Source organism: Mustelus asterias, chromosome 1 (assembly GCF_964213995.1).
Source record: "Mustelus asterias chromosome 1, sMusAst1.hap1.1, whole genome shotgun sequence".
In the NCBI taxonomy this organism is placed as follows: domain Eukaryota; kingdom Metazoa; phylum Chordata; class Chondrichthyes; order Carcharhiniformes; family Triakidae; genus Mustelus; species Mustelus asterias.
In genome coordinates, this window is record NC_135801.1 from 121,539,222 (window position 1) to 121,560,544 (window position 21,323).

General features: G+C 41.9%; 1 protein-coding gene and 1 pseudogene across 4 annotated transcripts in view; one reads left to right on the forward strand and one right to left on the reverse strand.

The window, feature by feature from the left end:
• Positions 1-21,323, reverse strand: part of LOC144497034 (microtubule-associated tumor suppressor 1 homolog) — a 131,986-nt gene that overhangs the window by 80,582 nt on the left and 30,081 nt on the right. For 3 of the 4 annotated variants that reach the window (XM_078217784.1, XM_078217767.1, XM_078217759.1), the window contains exons 2-4: positions 17,900-20,266; positions 14,254-14,464; positions 175-378 (exon numbers count right to left, since the gene is read on the reverse strand). In XM_078217784.1, the coding sequence (XP_078073910.1) occupies positions 175-378; positions 14,254-14,464; positions 17,900-20,074 (2,590 nt within the window). In that variant the 5' untranslated portion in view covers positions 20,075-20,266. The remainder of the gene's footprint in view (positions 1-174; positions 379-14,253; positions 14,465-17,899; positions 20,267-21,323) is intronic. The other variant, XM_078217774.1, reaches the window with a different exon arrangement.
• LOC144502048 (U2 spliceosomal RNA) lies at positions 11,742-11,922 on the forward strand (annotated as a pseudogene).

Here is a 21,323-nt window from a genome sequence, read left to right on the forward strand (position 1 = left end):
GCAGCAAACATTCACATCTTGCATGAATGCAGGTTTTAAACAGAGTACAAGACCAGCACACTTAAGTTCAAAATAAATATCTGAAGTGCAACAGTCATCACTAAAGACTAAAACAAGTCACTACTAATAGCTTTTCAATGGGCTTTCAACAAATGGAATGAAGTAGACACTTACATTTATTACTATAAGTGCTCGGAACACTCGGAATTGATGCACCACTGCTGACGGATGACAAACTATTGACTCTTTGTAACCTGGAAGCTGGAACAGGCAGCTTGCAGCCTGGTGTGTTTTTTACTGCATTATCGCCCAAGTTCAAAGCAGCTGTCACTGATGCAGTTCTTGGATTTGATTTAAGAGAAGCACCTTTTTGTCTATCTGTAAGATATAAGGAAACATTACATTTTGATTTGAACATGCAAAAGCAAAACTTGCATCTCAACTGAAAGGACTCATCTGCGGTAGTTAGATAAGATTTTAAGTTGTTGCTGTCCAAAAAACAGACATGTACATAAAATTTTCCCACACCCAATAAAGCAGCTTAACACCATCCTCAAGGTCTATTAATTGCTGACCTGGCCAGTAAGCCAAATCCCATTAAAAACATCCCTGCACATTTCCAGAACATTCCAGAGTTTGGCTCTGACGAAGCTCTAGCATAACATGCTATATCAATGATTTCTCAGTGAGCTTTGCAATAATCAGTTTTATTCAGAGTACGAATCAAAGTCCCAAAGTCCCAATTTAAAAAATATTGCCCACTATAAAGTTTAAAATCTCAAGTCAATATAGCAAGTCAACTTCCTTTTTGCCCCCAATCTTCTCTTAAATATATTTAATTTCAAAGTTGTCATTAGCAAATGGACAACTCTTTACTAATCATAGAAACCCTACAGTACAGAAAGAGGCCATTCAGCCCATCAAGTCTGCACTGACCACAATCCCACCCATGCCCTATCCCCATATCCCTACATATTTACCCACTAATACCTCTAAGCTATACATCTCAGGACACTAAGGGGCAATTTAGCATGGCCAATCCACCTAACCCGCACATCTTTGGACAGTGGGAGGAAACCGGAGCACCCGGAGGAAACCCACGCAGACACAGGGAGAATGTGCAAACTCCACACAGACAGTGACCCAAGCTGGGAATTGAATCAGAGTCCCTGGAGCTGTGACGCAGCAGTGCTAACCACCGTGCCGCCCGTCAGCAATGTTTTATTTAGTCTGATGTTTTGTACTAGCTCTAAAAAATTGCATTAAAATTGCCAAAGTTGAATCAACATCAAAAATACATGTCGACAACATTTGGATAACCACTTGTTTTATAACTAACTAATGTTACCAGGAAAAGGAGAGCATAAATACTTTAAAGTGGTCCTTGATCTAGCACGTGCACAGGTTGATTGTCAAGCATTGCTGGCAGTCAGCCAACATCAGCGAGCCAACACTGCTCAACTCTAGGGAGACATATTATCCCTTTAAGATAAAGCCCAAAGTTCATCCACGGGAGTGTAATTCACAAATAGAGCTAAAGAATGATATGCAAACAGGTCCAGACTTTCAGCCTTGCTGGGAAATTTCCAAAGATAGTACCTTCAACCACCATGAAATCCTCATTCCCAAAATAGTCTCTTTGGGCTTGTGCAAATTGTCCATTGCAACAAGAGTTTATTTTTGGCTGTGATAAACCATAGTTTTGGCACTCAAGGTTTAGTGCCACATTCACCAAATCAATGAAAATTTGTAGCCATCTTTATCCTGACCACCAGTAGAGTGCCCAATTAGATCAGTTATGGAATCTGCCTGCTTCTCATTTAAAATAATCGAAAGACAGATTACTTGAATGAGTCTAAATTGAGGTTGATACCCAGCAAAACCTTGGTGTCCTCACGCATCAGTCACTGAAAGTAAGCGCACAGGTGACAACAGGCAGTAAAGGCAGCAAAGGATATATGTAGGGATATTTTGCTGCAATTGTCCAAGGCATTGGTGAGGCTGCACCTGGAGTATTGTGCACAGTTTTGGTGTTCTTATTGGAGGACGGACGTCCTTGCTATAGAGGGAGTACAGTGAAAGTTTATCAGGCTGATTCTTGGGATGGCAGGCCTGTCACATGAGGAGAGACGAAGTTAGTTAGGATTATATCCACTGGAGTTTAAGAATGAGGGGGGAATCTCAAACATAAAATTCTAACAGGGTTAGACAGGATAGATTCAGTAAGAATGTTCCCAATGGTGGGGGAATCCAGAATTAGAGGTCATAGCTTGAGGATAAGGGGTAAACCTTCCAGAACTGAGGCGAGGAGACATTTCTTCACCTAGATGGTGGTGAATGTGTGGAATTCACTACAAGAATGTAGTTAAGGCCAAAACGTTGTCTGATTTCAAGAAGAAATTACACAACACCAGGTTAAAGTCCAACAAGTTTATTGGGAATCTCAACTTCCGAAGTGCTGCTCCTTCATCAGTGGTGGTGTGGAGAGACTTCTTACTGTGCCCAACCCAGTCCAACGCCAGCATCTTCACCTCAAGAAGAAATTAGATATAGCTCTTGGGGCTAAAGGGATCAAGGGATATTTGCTTGTTTGGGGGGGGGGGGGGGGGAAAGAGAGAGAAAAGAGAAAAGTGATCAAAATGAATGGCGAAACAGGCTCAAAAGATCCAAACGGCTGACTCCTCCTTCTAGCTTTTTTGGCCAGGTGGGATTTGTCCTTTGTATACAGGACACATGGGAAATTTTCCACATTGCAGGCTAGATGCCAGCATTGCAGCTGTACTAGAACAGTTCTGAAGCATGTCTCCAGGACAATTATTAGAACATTCCGAGGATTATAGACAGTGCATTACCCAATACCTTCAGTAGTTTCCTTCATATATATGAACATAGAGCTTTATCTTATCTATTACACTGATGTGCTGAGCGCTCCCCCATCATTAAGCTGGTGATATTTCTATTGAATTCATATAGTGCAGAAGATGGCCTTTTGACCCATTGAGTGCACACCAACCCTCTGGAAGAGCACTTTACCTAGTTGCACATCCCTGCCCTATACCCTTAACCCTGCACATTGACCAGAATACACCTAACTGGCACATATTTAGACTTTGGGAGGAAGCTGGAGTACCTGAAGGAAATCCACACGGAGAAAGTGCAAACTCCACAGAGACCAATTCCTGAATTGAACCCGGATCCCTAGTACTGTGAAGCAGCAGTGCTTACCAGTGTCATTGTGTCTCCACTTAAAAAGCAAGAGTCTTCAACAAAGACTGATCTGCTAACCCTCAAAGCCTCTCCAGCATCTCAAATCCATACCAAAGCAGGATTGGTTTGATAGCACTATAGTGAGCGATATGCCAGGATGCAAATTTATAGATTGCAGTTGAATGCAATTTTGCTGATGGCCCATGGCACCTCAGCAATATGCCCAGTGGAACCAAGGACAGTTCTGAATCAATCCCTTTTAGCATGGAAGTTAAGCCATACAATTGCTATGTTACCTTAGTGTGAAGACAGGACAAGGGCAATGCAATGCTCACTCATACAATGGCATGGACAGATGGCCAAGAAGGCAGATTGATGCACCAAGTAGGTATTTCTCAAACCACCACCTAACATGCCCTTTAGGATTTAACCAGCTTAGTCAGTACCCATTGCGCTATTGGCAAGTGCTTCTAGTGTTGAACATGGAGTTGTCAGAAGGCAGTTTCCTCCTGGTGAGAGACAACATATATTTTAAGTGTAATACTGACCATCAGGCTGTTTGACTAGTCTGAGAGAAAGCTATCCCAATTTTTTGCAGAAGTCCACAGCTATTATTGATGAGGGTTGTAGAGATGAACTGGGTGTGCCCCTTATCTGAATCAAATGTCTAGTACTCTCGGTCAATTACAAATGGTCTGATTTTATTACAACTGCTCAGTGGCGTGTTAGGAATCAGATGTTACAAAATCATAGGGAGTCAAGATGGTGGTCATGTAATTTAATACAAATTCTCTCCGACAATATACCCAAGCACAGTGGAAACCAAAATGGGGATTTATTCAATCTGGGGCATGGCCTGCTGATTCTGGGCTCTTAACTACTGCAAAAGGACAGCACAAAATTCAAGAAAATCATGCTTACAGATCTATCTTATGTGCACCTCGTGGCAGAGAAACCAACGTAACCTACTGGAGTTGCTACGTACTATAAATAAAAGTAGAAGTCATAGAAACTCATTGTTCCACTGGAGCAAGCTGAGAGGGAATGATTGGAGGCAGCAGTGCTGGAGAGAGATTAATTGAATTGTTTATTTATTTAATTAGTCAGCTAGTGTGTGTGTGTTTTTTTTGGCCTTTACTTTTGCAGTAGAATTTTAAGGTTAAAAAGTGAAAACTGGAAGTGGACTGCTGAGGAGTCTGGGAAGGGTTTTTTAAGCGCGTGAAGTATAAAAGGTAGGCTGCAGTATACAGCGGGCAGCGTCAGGAGCGGGCAGGGAGTGAGTGGGAAGCAGAGTGTGAGCTATAAGGCTTTGGCTCACAGGGCTTAGGCAGTAAGGGCGAGCAGAGGTGAGTTTAAATTCATTTCTGCACTTTCTACCTGGTACTGGCAAGGTATCTCGAGGGGATGGGTGTGCAGGCAGTGCTATGTTCCTCTTGCACTATGTTTGAGGTGAAGGACGACAGTGTCCCTGCTGATTACACCTGTGGGAAGCGCACCCATCTGCAGCTCCTCCAAAACAGTGTTAGGGAACTGGAGCTGGATGAACTTAGAATCATTAGGGACGCAGAGGTGGCCATAGACAGAAGCTTTAGGAATACAGTTACTCCGAGGAATGAAAACAGATGGGTGACGGTGAGGGGGGCTGGGAGGAAGCAGTCCGTGCAGGGATCCCCGGTGGTCGTTCCCCTTAGCAACAAGTATTCCGCTTTGGATACGGTTGAGGGGGATGACATACCAGTGTTGAGCCACAGTGAGAGGATCTCCAGCACTGTCAGTCTCTGTGGCTCGGGAGGGTAAGGGGTAGAGTGGGAGGGCAATAGTTATTGGGGACTCGTTAGAGGGATAGATAGGAGGTTCTGTGGCAGCAAAAGAGACTCACAGATGGTATGTTGCCTACCGGATGCCAAGGTCCATGACGTCTCAGACCGTGTTTTCTGGATTCTGAAGGGGGAGGGAGAAACAGTCACAAATCATGGTACACATTGGTACCAATGACATAGGTAAGAGAAGGGACAGGGATTTAAAGCAGGAATTTCTGGAGCTGGGCTGGAAGTTGAGAGCCAAGACAAAACATGTGGTCATCTCTGGTACATTGCCACGTGATAGCGAGTTGAGGAACAGGGAGAGAGTGCAGTTAAACATGTGGTTGCAGGGATGGTGTAGGAGGGAGGGTTTCAGATACGTGGATAATTGGAACACATTCTGGGGAAGGTGGGACCTGTACAAACAGGACAGGGTGCACCTGAACCAGAGGGGCACCAATATCCAAGGAGGGAAATTTGTTACAGCTCTTCAGGGGGGTTTAAACTAATTTGTCAGGGGAGTGGGAAAAGGAGTTGTAGTCCAGAAGTCAGTGAGGGTGGTGAGGTATTGGAGAGGGTATCAGGGTCAAGGGTGGGTACCGGTAGACAGGAAGGTGGGTTGAAGTGTGTCTACTTCAATGCAAGGAGCATCCGGAACAAGGTAGATGAACTTGGGGCATGGATTGGTACTTGGGACTACGATGTTGTGGCCATTACGGAGATGTGGGTAGAACAAGGACAGGAATGGTTGTTGGACATTCCGGGGTATAGATGTTTCACTAAGTGTAGGGAAGCTGGTAAAAGAGGTGGAGGAGTGGCATTGTTAATCAAGGATAGTTTAACGGCTGCGGAAAGGCACTTCGAGGGGGATCTGCACACTGAGGTAATATGGGCTGAGGTTAGAAATAGGAAAGGAGCGGTCACATTGTTAGGAGTTTACTATAGGCTCCCAAATAGTAAGAGAGATGTGGAGGAAGAAATTGCAAAGCAGATTATGGATATGTGTGGAGGTCACAGGGTAGTTGTCATGGGGGACTTTAACTTTCCAAATATTGATTGGAGCCTTTGTAGGTCAAATAGTTCGGATGGGGCAGTTTTTGTGCAGTGTGTGCAGGAGGGTTTCCTGACACAATGTGGATAGGCCGACAAGAGGCGAGGCCACATTGGATTTGGTACTGGGAAATGAACCGGGCCAAGTGTTAGATTTGGTTGTGGGAGAGCACTTGAAATAGTGACCACAATTTGGTGTCTTTGGTTATTGCAATGGAGAGGGATAGGGCTGTATGGCAGGGCAAGGTTTACAATTGGGGGAAGAGGTAATTATGATGCGATTAGGCAAGAATTAGGGGGCATAAGTTGGGAACAGAAATGGTCAGAGAAAGGAACAAATGAAAAGTGGAACTTTTTCAAGGAACAAATACTGGATGTCCTTGATAGGCATGTCCCTGTCAGGCAGGGAGGAAATGGCCGAGTGAGGGAACCATGGTTCACGAAAGAGGTGGAATGTCTTGTGAAAAGGAAGAGGGAAGCTTATGTAGGGATGAGGAAACAAGGTTCAGATGGCTCGATTGAGGGTTACAAGTTAGCAAGGAATGAGCTGAAAAAGGGGCTTAGGAGAGCTAGGAGGGGACACGAGAAGTCCTTGGTGGGTCGGATCAAGGAAAACCAAGGCTTTTTACTCTTGTGAGGAATAAAAGAATGACCAGGGTGAGGTTAGGGCCGGTCAAGGACAGTAGTGGGAACTTGTGTATGGAGTCAGTAGAGATAGGCGAGGTGATGAATGAATACTTTTCTTCAGTGTTCACCAAGGAGAGGGGCCATGTTTGAGGAAGAGAAGGTGTTACAGGCTAATAGGCTGGAGGAAATAGATGTTCGGAGGGAGGATGTCCTGACAGTTGAATAAACTGAAGGTCGATAAGTCCCCTGGGCCTGATGAAATGTATCCTAGGATTCTTTGGGAGGCAAGGGATGAGATTGCAGAGCCTTTGGCTTTGATCTTTGGGTCCTCGTTGTCCACGGGGATGGTGCCAGAAGACTGGAGAATGGCGAATGTTGTTCCTCTGTTTAAGAAAGGGAATAGAAATGACCCTGGTAATTATAGACCGGTTAGTCTTACTTCGGTGGTTGGTAAATTGATGGAAAAGAGATGGGATTTACGACCATTTAGAAAGATGTGGATTAATCCGGGATAGTCAGCACGGATTCGTGAAGGGCAAGTTGTGCCTCACAAATTTGATAGAATTTTGAGGAGGTAACTAAGTGTGTTGATGAAGGTAGGGCAGTTGATGTCATATACATGGATTTTAGTAAGGCGTTTGATAAGGTCCCCCATGGTCGGCTTATGAAGAAACTGAGGAGGTGTGGGATAGAGGGAAAGTTGGCCGATTGGATAGGTAACCGGCTGTCTGATCGAAGACAGAGGGTGGTGGTCGATGGAAAATTTTCGGATTGGAGGCAGGTTGCTTGCAGAGTGCCGCAGGGATCAGTGCTTGGTCCTCTGCCCTTTGTGATTTTTATTAATGACTTAGAGGAGGGGGCTGAAGGGTGGATCAGTAAATTTGCTGATGACACCAAGATTGGTGGAGTAGTGGATGAGGTGGAGGGCTGTTGTAGGCTGCAAAGAGACATAGATAGGATGCAAAGCTGGGCTGAAAAATGGCAAATGGAGTTTAACCCTGATAAATGTGAGGTGATTCATTTTAAATTTAAATGTGGATTACAGGGTCAAAGGTTGGGTTCTGAAGACTGTGGAGGAACAGAGAGAGATCTTGGGGTCCATATCCACAGATCTCCAAAGGTTGCCACTCAAGTGGATAGAGCTGTGAAGAAGGCCTATAGTGTTAGCTTTTATTAACAGGGGGTTGGAGTTTAAGAGCCGTGGGGTTATGCTGCAACTGTACAGGACCTTGGTGAGACCACATTTGGAATAGTGTGTGCAGTTCTGGTCGCCTCACTATAAGAAGGATGTGGAAGCGCTGGAAAGAGTGCAGAGGAGATTTACCAGGATGCTGCCTGGTTTGGAAGGTAGGTCTTATGAGGAAAGGTTGCGGGAGCTAGGGCTGTTCTCTCTGGCGCAGAGGAGGCCGAGGGGAGACTTAATAGAGGTTTATAAAATGATGAAGGGGATAGAGTGAACGTTCAAAGACTATTTCCTCGGGTGGATGGAGCTATTACAAGGGGGCATAACTATAGGGTTCGTGGTGGGAGATATAGGAAGGATATCAGAGGTAGGTTCTTTACGCAGAGAGTGGTTGGGGTGTGGAATGGACTGCCTGCAGTGATAGTGGAGTCAGACACTTTAGGAACATTTAAGCGGTTATTGGATAGGCACATGGAGCACACCAGGATGATAGGGAGTGGGATAGCTTGATCTTGGTTTCAGATAAAGCTCGGCACAACATTGTGGGCCGAAGGGCCTGTTCTGTGCTGTACTGTTCTATGTTCTATGTTCTATACCCTACAGTGCAGAAGGAGGCCATTCGGCCCATCGAGTCTGCACCAACCACAATCCCACCCAGGCCCTACCCCCACATATTTACCCGCTAATCCCTCTAACCTACGCCTCTCAGGACTCCAAGGGGCAACTGCAAAATTTGATTCAATCAGTACTAAAGATGGTTGCCCCAAATTATAATCTTGTTATATTAAACAGGAAGTTCCCTAAAAATGTTTTGAGATTGTCTTGGCACTAAGTCAATTGAGAAATATTTCTAAAGATCATGGCGTCGTTTTCAAATAGCACATATTCAAGAGGCTATGGTTTCCGAAAGTAAACTAAACTAGCAAACAGCTATGGCAGCTATCAATTTTTCATGAGACCGAAGTGTCTTGTAATTAGATTCCAATATCAAGATTTATGACAGGCTGCGAGACGATTGTGTCCTTTAAAGAAATACATTTCTCATGTTGCTTGTTAAAAATGTTTAAAATTCAGCTGTTTACCTGGTGCCGATTTGTCTGCTGCAGGCAGTCCACATGCTAAAAATGCAGAAGAATCCAAGATAATGGGGTGTTTTTTTAAAAATCTGGTCTAATGCATTTTTTTGCTGTTTCCCCTGAGGTTTCAGAGTAGGTTTATTGACATGAGGCAGTGTTATGTGAAATGAGCAGATCATGCTTAAAGACAATCTGGCAGCTTCTGCTCAAGTCTGCAAGGAGGTGGTCTCTTTCTGTCTGGAGGCTCTTGTTTGAGTGTTAGAAGGCATGCGTCTCTCTGTATACATCTCTCCAAGGGTGTTCCAAGACTCTAGGACTGTTATCAAGTAAAAACCATGCAAGCCCGTGTTGCTCGCTAATGGATTTTTAAGTGTCATTTTAAGTCCAAGGAATATTGCTTAAATTGGAACCAAGACAGTTTAGCAGTTAAGATTTGCATATCATGTTCAAGTATTTCAATTGTTAAAAGTTAAGCAAATTAATTTGTTATATTTAAATTGTATTAAAGTTTGTTTTGATAAAAGCTCCCTAATGTGTCAATAGAATCACACCTGGAGTGAAACACCTTATTCACTCACTAATGCCAAAAACTTGCTGATCTTTTCTGCAACAGCTGCCATATTCTTGGACGGACTTTTGTACTTGGACAAATATGAAAATTGCTTTCAGGTTATGGTGGTTGGAGACAGAAAAAAGTCACTTCAACCTCAATTGAAGAGCATTACTAATCGCCAAATCCTCTGTCTGGCTGATTGCAGCCTGTTCGCGTTTACAGGAAGTTAAGTTAGATTTGAACTTGAGGGGCACTACCCTGCCTTTCTTCTTAGCTTAGGGAAGCAATTTGGAATTGGGTTAATGACTGGGGCAGGGGTGGAATAGGTCAAGCTTTAAGTGGACATTTTGCAATCAGCAACTGCAGGAAGGCCATTCACAAACCTTGGTAATCAGGTTAGAAATGAGGAAGACAGGAAGATCCACAGTGCCTTCCTGCTATTTAATGCCTCCCTCCAAACTCTCCTCAGGCAGGGCATTATATTCTGCCCCATCTGTGCATTTTTCCTTCCCCCCCCCCCAATTATGTTGAGTAGTTTTTAGCTCTCAAAGCTTCTGTGCATGCAACATAAGAGAGCACAAGAACAAGGAGTCAATCATTTGGCCCCTCAAGCCTGCTCAGCTTTCTTCCCTCTTAACCTTGGACAGCCTGATCAAAAATCTGCTTAGCCTATTTTTGAAATGACCCAACCTCCCATTTCGGTCCAGGGGAAAGAAAATTTCAAAATGACCCTCAAGAAATTTCTCCTCATCTCAATTATAAATGCAAGACCTTGTACTTTGAAATGGTTTTGCCCATTTTTTGTTTTCCCTATGAGGGCAATCATCCTCTCAGCACCTACCCCATCAAGCCCCCTCAGGATCTTACTTGTTTCAAATTCTTAGCATATTCTTTTTAAACTTCACATGATCAATGGCTTGAGCTGCCCTTGAATATACAAGCTAGACCTTTCATCTTATAGAAAGACACCGATTTCTCCAGCCTTCAAAAGGCAGATCAGGAACATGAAATTAAGGCTAGAAATGAATTATGCTGCTTTACTTCACAACTACTGAACATAATGATTGAAGCATTGCAAAACGGTTAGCATTCTAGTGAAACTCAGCAACATCTGGCATTCACCCACATGCAATAAAATACAATGTTGCTGTTGGCAGCTCCCTGCTCTCAATACCAGACAGTAATCTTCAGAAGTCACTGAACCAAACTTTTTGTGCCGTGATACTGCTTAAAATTCAATTCTTCCCTCCTTAAAGATACAGCACACCAATTCATATTGAACAATCTTGGACCATGGAAGTTAATTGCTGTGTTTTCAAATTTTCTTCTAAAGCCGAAAAATTAACTCATATGAAATGTTCCAATCTTTTATGTATTTAAATTAGTGTTCATAAATTCATGGGATTGTTCCAAGAAATGGGACCTTTAGTAAACAACACTTTTAGGAGTTCCACTGGAATTGTTTAGCATAGCAGAAGGTCAAACAGAAACGCTTTTGCAGAAAAAAAAACTATGTCCCTAGAAATGTCGAGGTCTCCTTGGTTCAGGCTTCCACATAGACATTCCTAAATTGATTGCCATAGCGAGATGAAATCTGCTAGCCCAGAGCATTGCTCCAAATTTGTGGCTTATCAGTTCAGTGACATATAGCACTAAGCCACAGGCAGAACCCAATTTTTTCAGCTCACCCATGCCTGCCACTGGACAATTTACTATCTAGCATGGTGGGATTAGAGCCTGGAACCCCAGAGCATTGCTCTCGGGTTTTGGTTTACCAGTTTAGGTGACCTATATCACTAGGTTGTAGGAGGAACCCAGATAAATCTCTCATCCATTTAAGTGCCTGTAATGGATCACAAAGGACCCTCAGTATCAAATAAACCAAAAAGGTGGCCAAGGTAAATTGACGAACAGGGAGGAAAGTAAGCACTGACATTTTGGGTACTGGCCCTGTATTCATTGGTTAGAAATGTTTAGTTTCTAGATGTACATTAGCGAGTGCTCAAAGACTCGGGGCAATCCTCATCAGACAGTCACCTTCTTCAGATGGAAGGTGAACCAAGGTCCAGGGAAAATGGAGGAAGATCAACCAAGGAAAGTGGAGGAAATGGAGGGAAGAGCTCCCCAACACTTTGAAAGGAGTGCAGAATGCTGCTACTACTACAAGCTGTGTTAACTGTCCATTCAACCCCAGATCTTTTCCTGCCCGTTTAACTAATGCATCATATGTAAATAGTTGCTTAATCGCTTCTCGGCCTTTTGGCTAAGATCAAGTGTAGTATGGATCGCCTGCACTTGGTTGGGGTCATTGGGTTACACTGAGGCTTCATATGTTTCATATGAAGCAATTTTTTAAAAGGGGCATCTCAGCCTTTTGGCTAAGATGCAAATGAGCTCAAGTCTTGGAGGAGGATCCTCCCCCTTCTCCAATCAGCTTGACTCATGTAGATCAGGCCCAGGACAGGGTGGTTTTGGTCTCCCGCCCCGTCTTGTCAGCCTGGATCTGAAATGTCTCAACTTGAGACTCTGAATTGGATTTGATTTGATTGAATTGGAAAAGTATTTTAAAAAATGTAAATAGTTGCTTAATAAACTACTTCAAAATAACTGCCAATATTCTACTGCACATCTTCAATATAATTGGCTCCCAAACAGTATGAAAATTATACTGTTGTTGAGCAACGAAGATTTACTTCACGTCAAGTTGAAATGATCAGGAAATCTATACAAGACATAACTCAGTTAAACAGCAAGCATCATCTATCTGTTCACCACTTACTGCAAAATCTGGACCATTAACATCCAATTATTCTCTTGCACCCGACTGCTCAGCACTTTGGTTTTTTTGACCTCGACCAAAATGTGCACCAACATACATCTGGAATGTCTATGCTAGTTGTGATTCGTCCAATATCAAAAATACTCAGCAGCCCACTTTGGACAACGAATTGAAAATGAAGCCAACCGTAGCAGCATCCCAAGTGATGTTCCACACGTGTCGAGTATTCCATCATACTCCCGATATGGGTTGTCCAGATAGGGAGGGATTTTTGTGAGGGGTCAAGGAAGCAAGAGTACAAGCTTTGTCTTGTTGTAGTCAAAACAATTGGATTATCCATTAGGCCTCGTCAATGGAAACCTTGACAATTCTGCACTCAAAGCAAAATTTAGTTTCCCAGTTAAGTTGGCTCTAAAAACAAAGGCGAACAGGCTTCCAGTTATAACAACCTGCAGTACCTTGGTGTTCAAAGGGAAGGTTAATTAATATAGCTCAGTCCAACTTTAAAAACATCTAAGGACTGTTTTCTAAGCCAAGAACCAATAATGTAAAACAGGTACAGAATACATATAGAACTGATTTTTTTTTAAAAAAGCTTTCAGCAAATACTTCAAGCATCACAGCATTAACCAGGAGAAATTTTCAACCTCAGTTTGAGTTAATAGCTCACATCAGATTTTCACTGGCCCATCCACGTAGCACAGCATGTGCTTCAAGCATTGTAGCAATCAATACGTTAGCAGTGATAACCATGTCACAGATAAAATACAAGCTTTTACCCAAAAGGAAGCCACAATTTGAAGTGTGCATGCCTTGTGTTCAACTCCAGTATTTGTAACTAGATTTTGCAGCCTCAAAAAGATGTTTCATTTGGTTTTAATCAGAGATGAGTTAAAAAAATTCGTGACAGAAATCAACATTTACCTTGAATGAATTTGCTCAAATTGCTGCAGTACCTTGTATAATTCTGTCTAATGTTTAAACACATCCAAACCAAAGTGTTGGCAGCAAATTAGATGCTTTTCCAATGGAGCCAATTTAAGATTATTTTCATAATCACCCAAAGTTCATTTTGGCAAATAATTTACACGGAGAGAGACTGAAGATAAAAGCTCATGAAAATCATAACTCGAAACACACTTGTTGGAAACCAGAAACAAAATCTGGAAACGATCAGACAGCATCTCCAAAAGAAACAAGCTCAGATTCTACCTGACCCAAGAGTTTCCAGTATTTTCTGTTTAACAGCAGCAGTACACTTAATTGCCAAGACAGAGAGGTAACATACCGTTTAGTAAATGTTTGCAATAAGATGTAGCTGCCTTCTGTACCTAAAAAAAAAATGGACACAAGTCCCCTCAAATGTGAGCTCTGTCCTTGCACAAGTTTAAACTGGATTTGTGAACTAATTGCTGGTAGGTTTCTCAAGTGACTTCTGAAAAGAGACTTCCTTTTGGAAGCGGTGCAAGAAATGTCAACTTTTTATGCTTCAGAAATCGCAAGAAATGGTTCTTGGGAGTTAATCAAATCAAAAAGTACATACAACCATTTCAAAATGGCTATCATCTTCAACTGTTCTTCCCTGTGTCATAGCTCCATCTGTAGTACAAGTTGAAAAGCTCAAAACCACCCATTTATGCTGGTCAAAGCACACATTAAATATTAATTCACTCTACTCACCGAGTGCTGTAAAGAATGCAACGGTAGTTGCAGGTTTCACATGGCAGCATACATGATGCTTACTAGGCTCCTCTGCATTTTCTATTTGGTTGGAATTACTTCCGGTCAGTAACTGACAATTCGAGAATGCATTATTTTAAGCCAGATAACTTTTTATCTGAAATATTTACATAATTTAACCAAGTTTCTGATGTAATTTCATGCTAAAGTTGATAGTATAAGCAATTTTACAGTACACTCATTCCAAGTCAATTTAAAGTTATTAGTATACATATGAAGCAGTACAGGTTCCTTACCAGAGATCAATGATTGTTTATTTGTTGAACCATGCATATTTCCAGAATGGCCATCATGGCTCACACGCCCCAATCGCAATTTGGATACAGAAGACGGCACTCTTAATTTTGCAGATGGAGACGGCACAGTCTGGCTCTTAGTATTGCTCCTTGGCCTCCGTTCAGCTTCAACGTCACCAATGCTGGGTGCTAATGATTTAGTTAAAGGGACCTGTAAAATAAATTTCAGGAAGTAGAAAGCTATATAAAGTCTGCATGGTTTTTGAGTTTTTCTTTAAGATATTACTTCATTAGCATTTATAGAATTTTGCTGTTAAACAATGCTTTGAAACTGGCAGTATTCCCAATTTGCTTTCTTTATGTAAACACCCCTGAATAAGGATTCTTTTGCCTGAAGCACTGTGAAGCCCACAAAGTACATCTGACATTCTACTATATACAAATATAAGCAGCGGTCAACATTGTATACAAGTGCAGATATTGGACAAGGGAAATGCACCACCTCAAATGGCAATAGCTTGTATTTGGTAAAAATATGGCACATCGAGCAGAAAATAAAAACTGCCTTGTGTTTAGCAAATAACTGTTAATATTGGTCAACATTCAATTAGCAGAAAGCGCAACATACTCAATGAACTAGTGGGTCAAATTAATCCTCGACTTGCATTAAATCGAGGGGGAGGAAGTGCTATAGTTGATTTCCGCATTTAGCAGGCATGGGAACCTTGGCAGGTACTTGGGCAAGGTGTTGCAGGGGTGGAGAGAACACAGAAGGGCAAGTTACTTTTTGCTTCACGTTTGGTGCCAGCACTGACATGCTCCAGAGTTTTAAGACAGAAGAAAAATAATTGGACAGTCATTAGTCTGAGACAAGTTCTTGCTCAGAGCATGGATGGTTGGGTCATTAAATATGTTCCAAGGTGGAATTAACCAGGTTTTTGATCTATAAAGGGAGTCTTATGGTTATGGGAGTAGACAGGAAAGTGGAATTAAGGCCAATCAGATTATTTAATGGCAGAACAGGTTCGATAAGAAAAATGGCCTACGCCTGCACCACAAAATTCTCTCATTTAGAGTCAGAGGTTTACAGCATGGAAACAGGGCCTGCGGTCCAACTTGTCCATGCCACCCTTTTTTTTTTTAAAAAAAAGCGACCAAGCTAGTCCCAATTGCCCACGCTTGGTCCATATCCCTTGATAGCAATCTTACCCATGTGACTATCTAAACGTTTTCTTAAAAACACAAAATTGTACCTGCCTCTACTACTACCACCTCTGGCAGTTTGTTCCAGACAGTCACAACCTTGAGAAAAAGTTGTCCCTGTGGATCCTTTTGCATCTCTCCCTTCTCATCTTAAACCGATGCCCTCTAATTTTACACTCCCCTAACTTTGGGAAAAGATATTGACTATCTAGCTGATTTATGCTCCTCATTTTATAGATCTCTACAAGATCACCCCTCAGCCTTCTACACTCGAGAAAAAAGTCCCAGTCTATCCAGCCTCTCCTTATAACTCAATCCATCAAGTTTCGGTAGCATCCTCGTAAATCTTTTCTGCACTCTTTCTGGTTTAATAATATCCTTTCTATAATAGGGTGACCAGAACTGCACACAGTATTCCAAGTGTACAACTTCAACAAGACGTCCCAACTCTTGTATTCAATGTTCTGACCAATGAAACCAAGCATGCCGAATGCCTTCTTCACCACTGTCCACCAGTGACTCCACTTCAAAAGGAGCTATGAACATGCACTCTAGATCTCTGTTCTCTTACTCTGCCCAAGCTCTACCATTAACCAAGTCCTGCCCCGGTTCGATCTACCAAAATGCATCACCTTGCATTTATCCAAATTAAACCCCATCTGCCACTCGTTGGCCCAATTGATCAACATCCTGTTACAATCCTGGATAACCTTCATTGTCCATTATGCCACTAATCTTGGTGTCATCTGCAAACTTACTAACCATGCCCCCTATATTCTCATCCAAATCATTAATATAAATGACAAATAACAGTGGGCCCAGCACTGATCCCCGAGGCACACCGCTGGTCACAGGCCTCCAGTATGAAAAACAACCCTCCACAACCACCCTCTGGCTTCTGTCAAGAAGCCAATTTTGTATCCATTTAGATACCTCACCCTGGATCCAGGGAGATTTAACTTTATGCAACAATCTACCATGCGGTACCTTGTCAAAGGCCTTGCTAAAGTCCATGTAGACAACATCAACTGCACTGCCCTCATCTACCTTCTTGGTTACCCCTTCAAAAAACTCAATCAAATTTGAGAGACATGATTTTCCACTCAAAGCTATGCTGATTGTCCCTAATCAGTACTTGCGTCTCTAAATGCCTGTAGATCCTCTCAGAATACCTTCTAACAACTTACCCACTGCAGATGAGGCTCATCGGTCTATAGTTCCCAGGCTTTTCCCTACAGCCCTTCTTAAACAAAGGCACATTTGCCACCCTCCAATCTTCAGGCACCTCACCTGTGGCTGTCGATGATTCAAATATCTCAGCTCGAGGACCTGCAACTTCCTCCCTAGCCTCCCATAATGTCCTAGGATACACTTCATCAAGTCCTGGGGATTTATCTACCTTGATGCGTTTTAAGACTTCCAGCACCTCCTTCTCTGTAATATGTACACTCCTCAAGACATCAATATTTAATTCCCCATGTTTCCTAACATGCATGCTTTTCTCAGTAAATACGGAGGAGAAATATTCATTTAGGATCTCACCCATCTCTTGCGGATCCGCACATAGATTACATGGTTGATGCTCAAGAGGCCCTACTCTCCCTGGTTACTCTTTTGCCCTTCATGTATTTGTAGAATCGCTTTTGCCTCATCTGCCAAAGCAATCTCTCGTCCTTTTTGGCCCTCCTAATTTCTCTCAACTCTACTTCCGCACCCGCTACTCAAGGGAGCCACTTGATTCCCGCTACCCATGCGTGTCATGTGCCTCCTCCTGTGCAGACCAAAGGGATAATGCTTATTGCTCTGGACAGAGTTATAACTTTAAAAAAAGTGTGCAGGCCACAATTCAGTGCTTTATTCAATAAGTTTCAAACTCTTTCCAAAATTGCTATTCTAAAGTTATGGCCATTGTTTCACATATTCCTGATTCTCAGCTTGCTTCAGTGGGTTTTTGGCCCAGATCCCTCATTTTTTAACCACTTCTTCTACCTTCTCTCTTCGCCCATCCCACTGATCCAAAAATTGTCCCCATACCTTTCACAATTACATCAGTTTCTAATTGTTCTGCCATTGCCTTCCCAGTTATTTCCCCAAAACTCAAGGCAAGCCATACAACTTCCATGATTAGACAATAAGTGCTGATCTAGGAAGCAACCTTGGATATTGTGGAAAAAGCATCCCCTTTTAAACTGGATCGAAATAGTTATTGCCAATCTTCGAAAAATATTGTTGCCTCAAGAGACATGGTAGACACCCATTATACTCAAATTCAATGCCCTAATGCCAGCCAGCAAATTAAAATTGTATTACCAACAATGATTCATAAACTAAAAATGAATGCACTTTTAAAATACAAACTGAATTTTTGGTTCTGTTAATTCTGCTAACACATGCAAGATTGTTTTATCCAAGTAGATAGGTTGCAAACACGGTGGTCACTTACTTCTGTGGCATGAAGACTTTCCAAAGCAGCAGCTGCAGAAACTAGATTAAAACTGACTGGGCGGTCATCTATTGCATCTGCCAAGCTGCGACATCGTGCCCTTGGTTTTCCAACAGCTGAAATAATGTTTGGTGGATTGGTGCTGGCTATTCCATCAGATTGAAACGTTTTATGTTCACCTCTAGTCACAGAAGAGAGAGATGACTTGGAGAAGTGCAGTGAACCAGATACTCTACTTCCAGCTCTACCTGCAAAGGCTGAAACTGAAGATGCTCTGGTACGAGGCTTGTTACCGCGACTGGGTTTTGAGGTTTTGTTTTCTGTCCGATTAGGAGTTTGCAGTTCATTTGCAGAGAGTCTTTTCCTGAAGACTATCTTTTGGATTTTCACAATATCAGCTTTTGTTTTCGATTCGGATTTTGAAAGTGGTTCCTTTTTGTGATTTGGTGCAGGAGATCGAGAACATGGAGAATCAAGGGAGGAGATGAAATTGATAGACTTTGGCAAATATTTACATGAAACTTCTGTTGAAAGGCACACATGGCCTTTTGGCACTGAAGACTTCTGCTCAGTTCTAGATACAACTTTGGGTTTGATGTTGTTAAAATTAGGTTTAGGATACGATTTGATCTCTACTTTGGATAATTTGGGTTTCATATTTGCATAGTATTTTATTTTAAAAGCTGGTTTCTGCACCGAATCTCTTGCATTTGACTGCAGCATTGTGGTGGTCGGGGACTCTTCTGCAGAACAGCTATCACCTTCAGATAAATCTGTTAGATTCTGTAATGGTGAACTGGAGAAAACCATTTTTTGGGACGCCGGCAAAGGAGTTGATGTTTGAGAATATGAATTTTCATGTTCATGAACAGTTGGAGAACTGGAGACTGAAAAGGTTTCATCATTTACAGTCCATGGGCAAGATGTTTCTGCTTCAGGTACAAGTTCCTGTGCATCAGGCCTGCAACTGTTGATTTCAGATTGTGAATCGCTATTTACATCCTTCAACACTATAAACGTGGTATTCATTGCTGAATTTGTTGGCATTTCATGAGCTTCAGTTGCACTCATTTCTGTTATAGCCATTTTATTTTTGATTTCTACACACTGTTCATTTATAATTGGTAGCTGTCCATCTGTTTCTTTTGGCTGGTGTTTCACACGGTGGTTGTGACCTACTTCTATAAAGTTCTTATTTGGATTGAAGGTGCTGGGGTACTGTGTTGGCCCAGTGCTCGAGTCATGGGAGTGCGTTTGAGAAAGTATTTTTTCAGCTTTCTCTCCGACATGCTGATTTGGCTCTTCAGAATTGAAGTTAGCTTCCAATGGCAGTCGATATATAATTTGGGTGGTATTCAGAATCTCATTCTCACCTTGGGATTCAAAAGTAGAATCTGAATCATAAAATACAGATGATTCAAGAACAGGCACACTAGATTCATGTTGTTGGCTGCCTACATTACTGTGCTTCATTTCCAGTTTGGATTCAGATGGTAGTATGGAGTGTCCCAAATTTCTTTCCATATTCATTGTAATTCTCATCACTGCGTCATTAGGACTATCAATTATACTCAACTTCAATCCGTCACCCGTAACATGATGCTCCAATGACTTCTGAAGATGATGTGCTTCATTTGTATCACAAGTGTTCAACTTTCCTTCAGTATCTGTTGCATGGTAGTCACCGGAGGCTTTTCTGCAAGGCAATTGGCTTTTGACAATGTGATTTTGCTTATGATCCAGCATACACTGCCCCGGAACTGTTGATGTAGCAGAACACTTTGAGCTCCAGCTGCACTGATAATCTGAAGAGTTACTTTGAAAATTGGTGACAACAGATGCTTTGCGATCACAGAAATAGTCTTGAGCCATTTCCAATTCAGGCCTATATATTCCATGGAGCCGACAAGCTGTTTGGTCAGAAATCGCTTTAACATCAACACCTATATTAAAAGAAAATATCTGCGTTTCTGGGCACTCACAGTTTCCATTAGTCAATGGGGTCGTAACATGGATTATTTCTGGAGATATTCCTTTGCCACAGGGAACTTCATTGCCATTGGGGTCATTGATCAAAAGGGGCAAATGAAAATTGCTTTCTATCTCATTGCCTAAAGACTCTTCCATCCCTCTGGATTTGTTGGCTTGATAGCTCATTTTAAATAAAGATTTCATTTAAATCAAGCCTAGAAGAGCAGTTTTGCAATCAGAAGCAGTGCATAACACCACTTTCATGGAATGAACTGAAATTTTAGTCTCAAGTCAGTATGATAAAATTGTATGGATTTTTCCCCTCCAAGTAGCAAGGCTTGTTCTACTCTTGACTTGAAGAATCAACATTTGAATGAGTCATCATTTTTGCACGAGCTAAAAAGAAAAAAGGAAACAGTTAGCTTTGCTGCATCTCAATTATTCCTGGATTTACTAATTTCATAATTATGGAGGTGGAATAGTACTAAAGTGCAGAAATCTTCATAAAATCTTATACATATAGCCAATGTTGGAGCTTGCCAGACAAAGAAAAAACTTCTTGTAACCAAAGCTTGCATTAATAACCTCATCAAAGCCCCCTGCCAGAACAAAGCATGGGTTTCATCATCTCTTTGGGAGCATGTTTCCAGCTGGAGCCTTTCGACAGACAGCTTGTGTGGAAGTTGCACCCCAAGATTTACATTACAAATTTTCCCTAGATTCTCCAAAAGCAAGTGAATGAGGAGAAAATATATTTAAAATGTAAACAAATAATTCAATTATCAAGCTACAAAGAAGAGTAAAAATTACATAATTAGTGCTTTCCCTCCACATGCACAAACAATCTGCAATTGCTGGCAAGGCTCTGATCTATTGAAGTTTATACTTCCATTACCATACACTGACCCCCCCACTCCACATCTTACTCATCCTTCCCACAAAATAAAAACCTGGATGCTAAGTGGTGTTGGATAATTTCCAGAAGTGGCTAATTAGGCTAGTAAATAAAACAAATGGAGTAAAGGAAATCAGACATGATCTTTGAGTTGCCTTTTTAACCACAAACGTACAGTGCACGATTGTTTTGGGCAAGTGTATACTTTTATTTTCTTGGTCAGAGTAGTGGTTCATGTTTGTTAAGTAAACATACATTCACTAATATGCAACTCATTTCACCAGTCCTGGCATCCCCCTAAACAGTAGTTTGAATCCTCCATTTAAAAACTGTATTTTCCTTGGAAAAGTTCACGTGTGAAATTAGAGTAAAACAGCAACTGATGACTGATCAAGCCAGCTTTTGCATCTGCACTTAATTCGGGTCTAGTACATCCATAATCATAAGTTAAGCATTCAAGTAACAGAACATAATTTCCTCAATCTCAACTTCAGTGGCTACAAACAATTGCCTTGTGTTGAGCATAGCATTTTAAACCAGCTCATTGAGTGAAAGTTG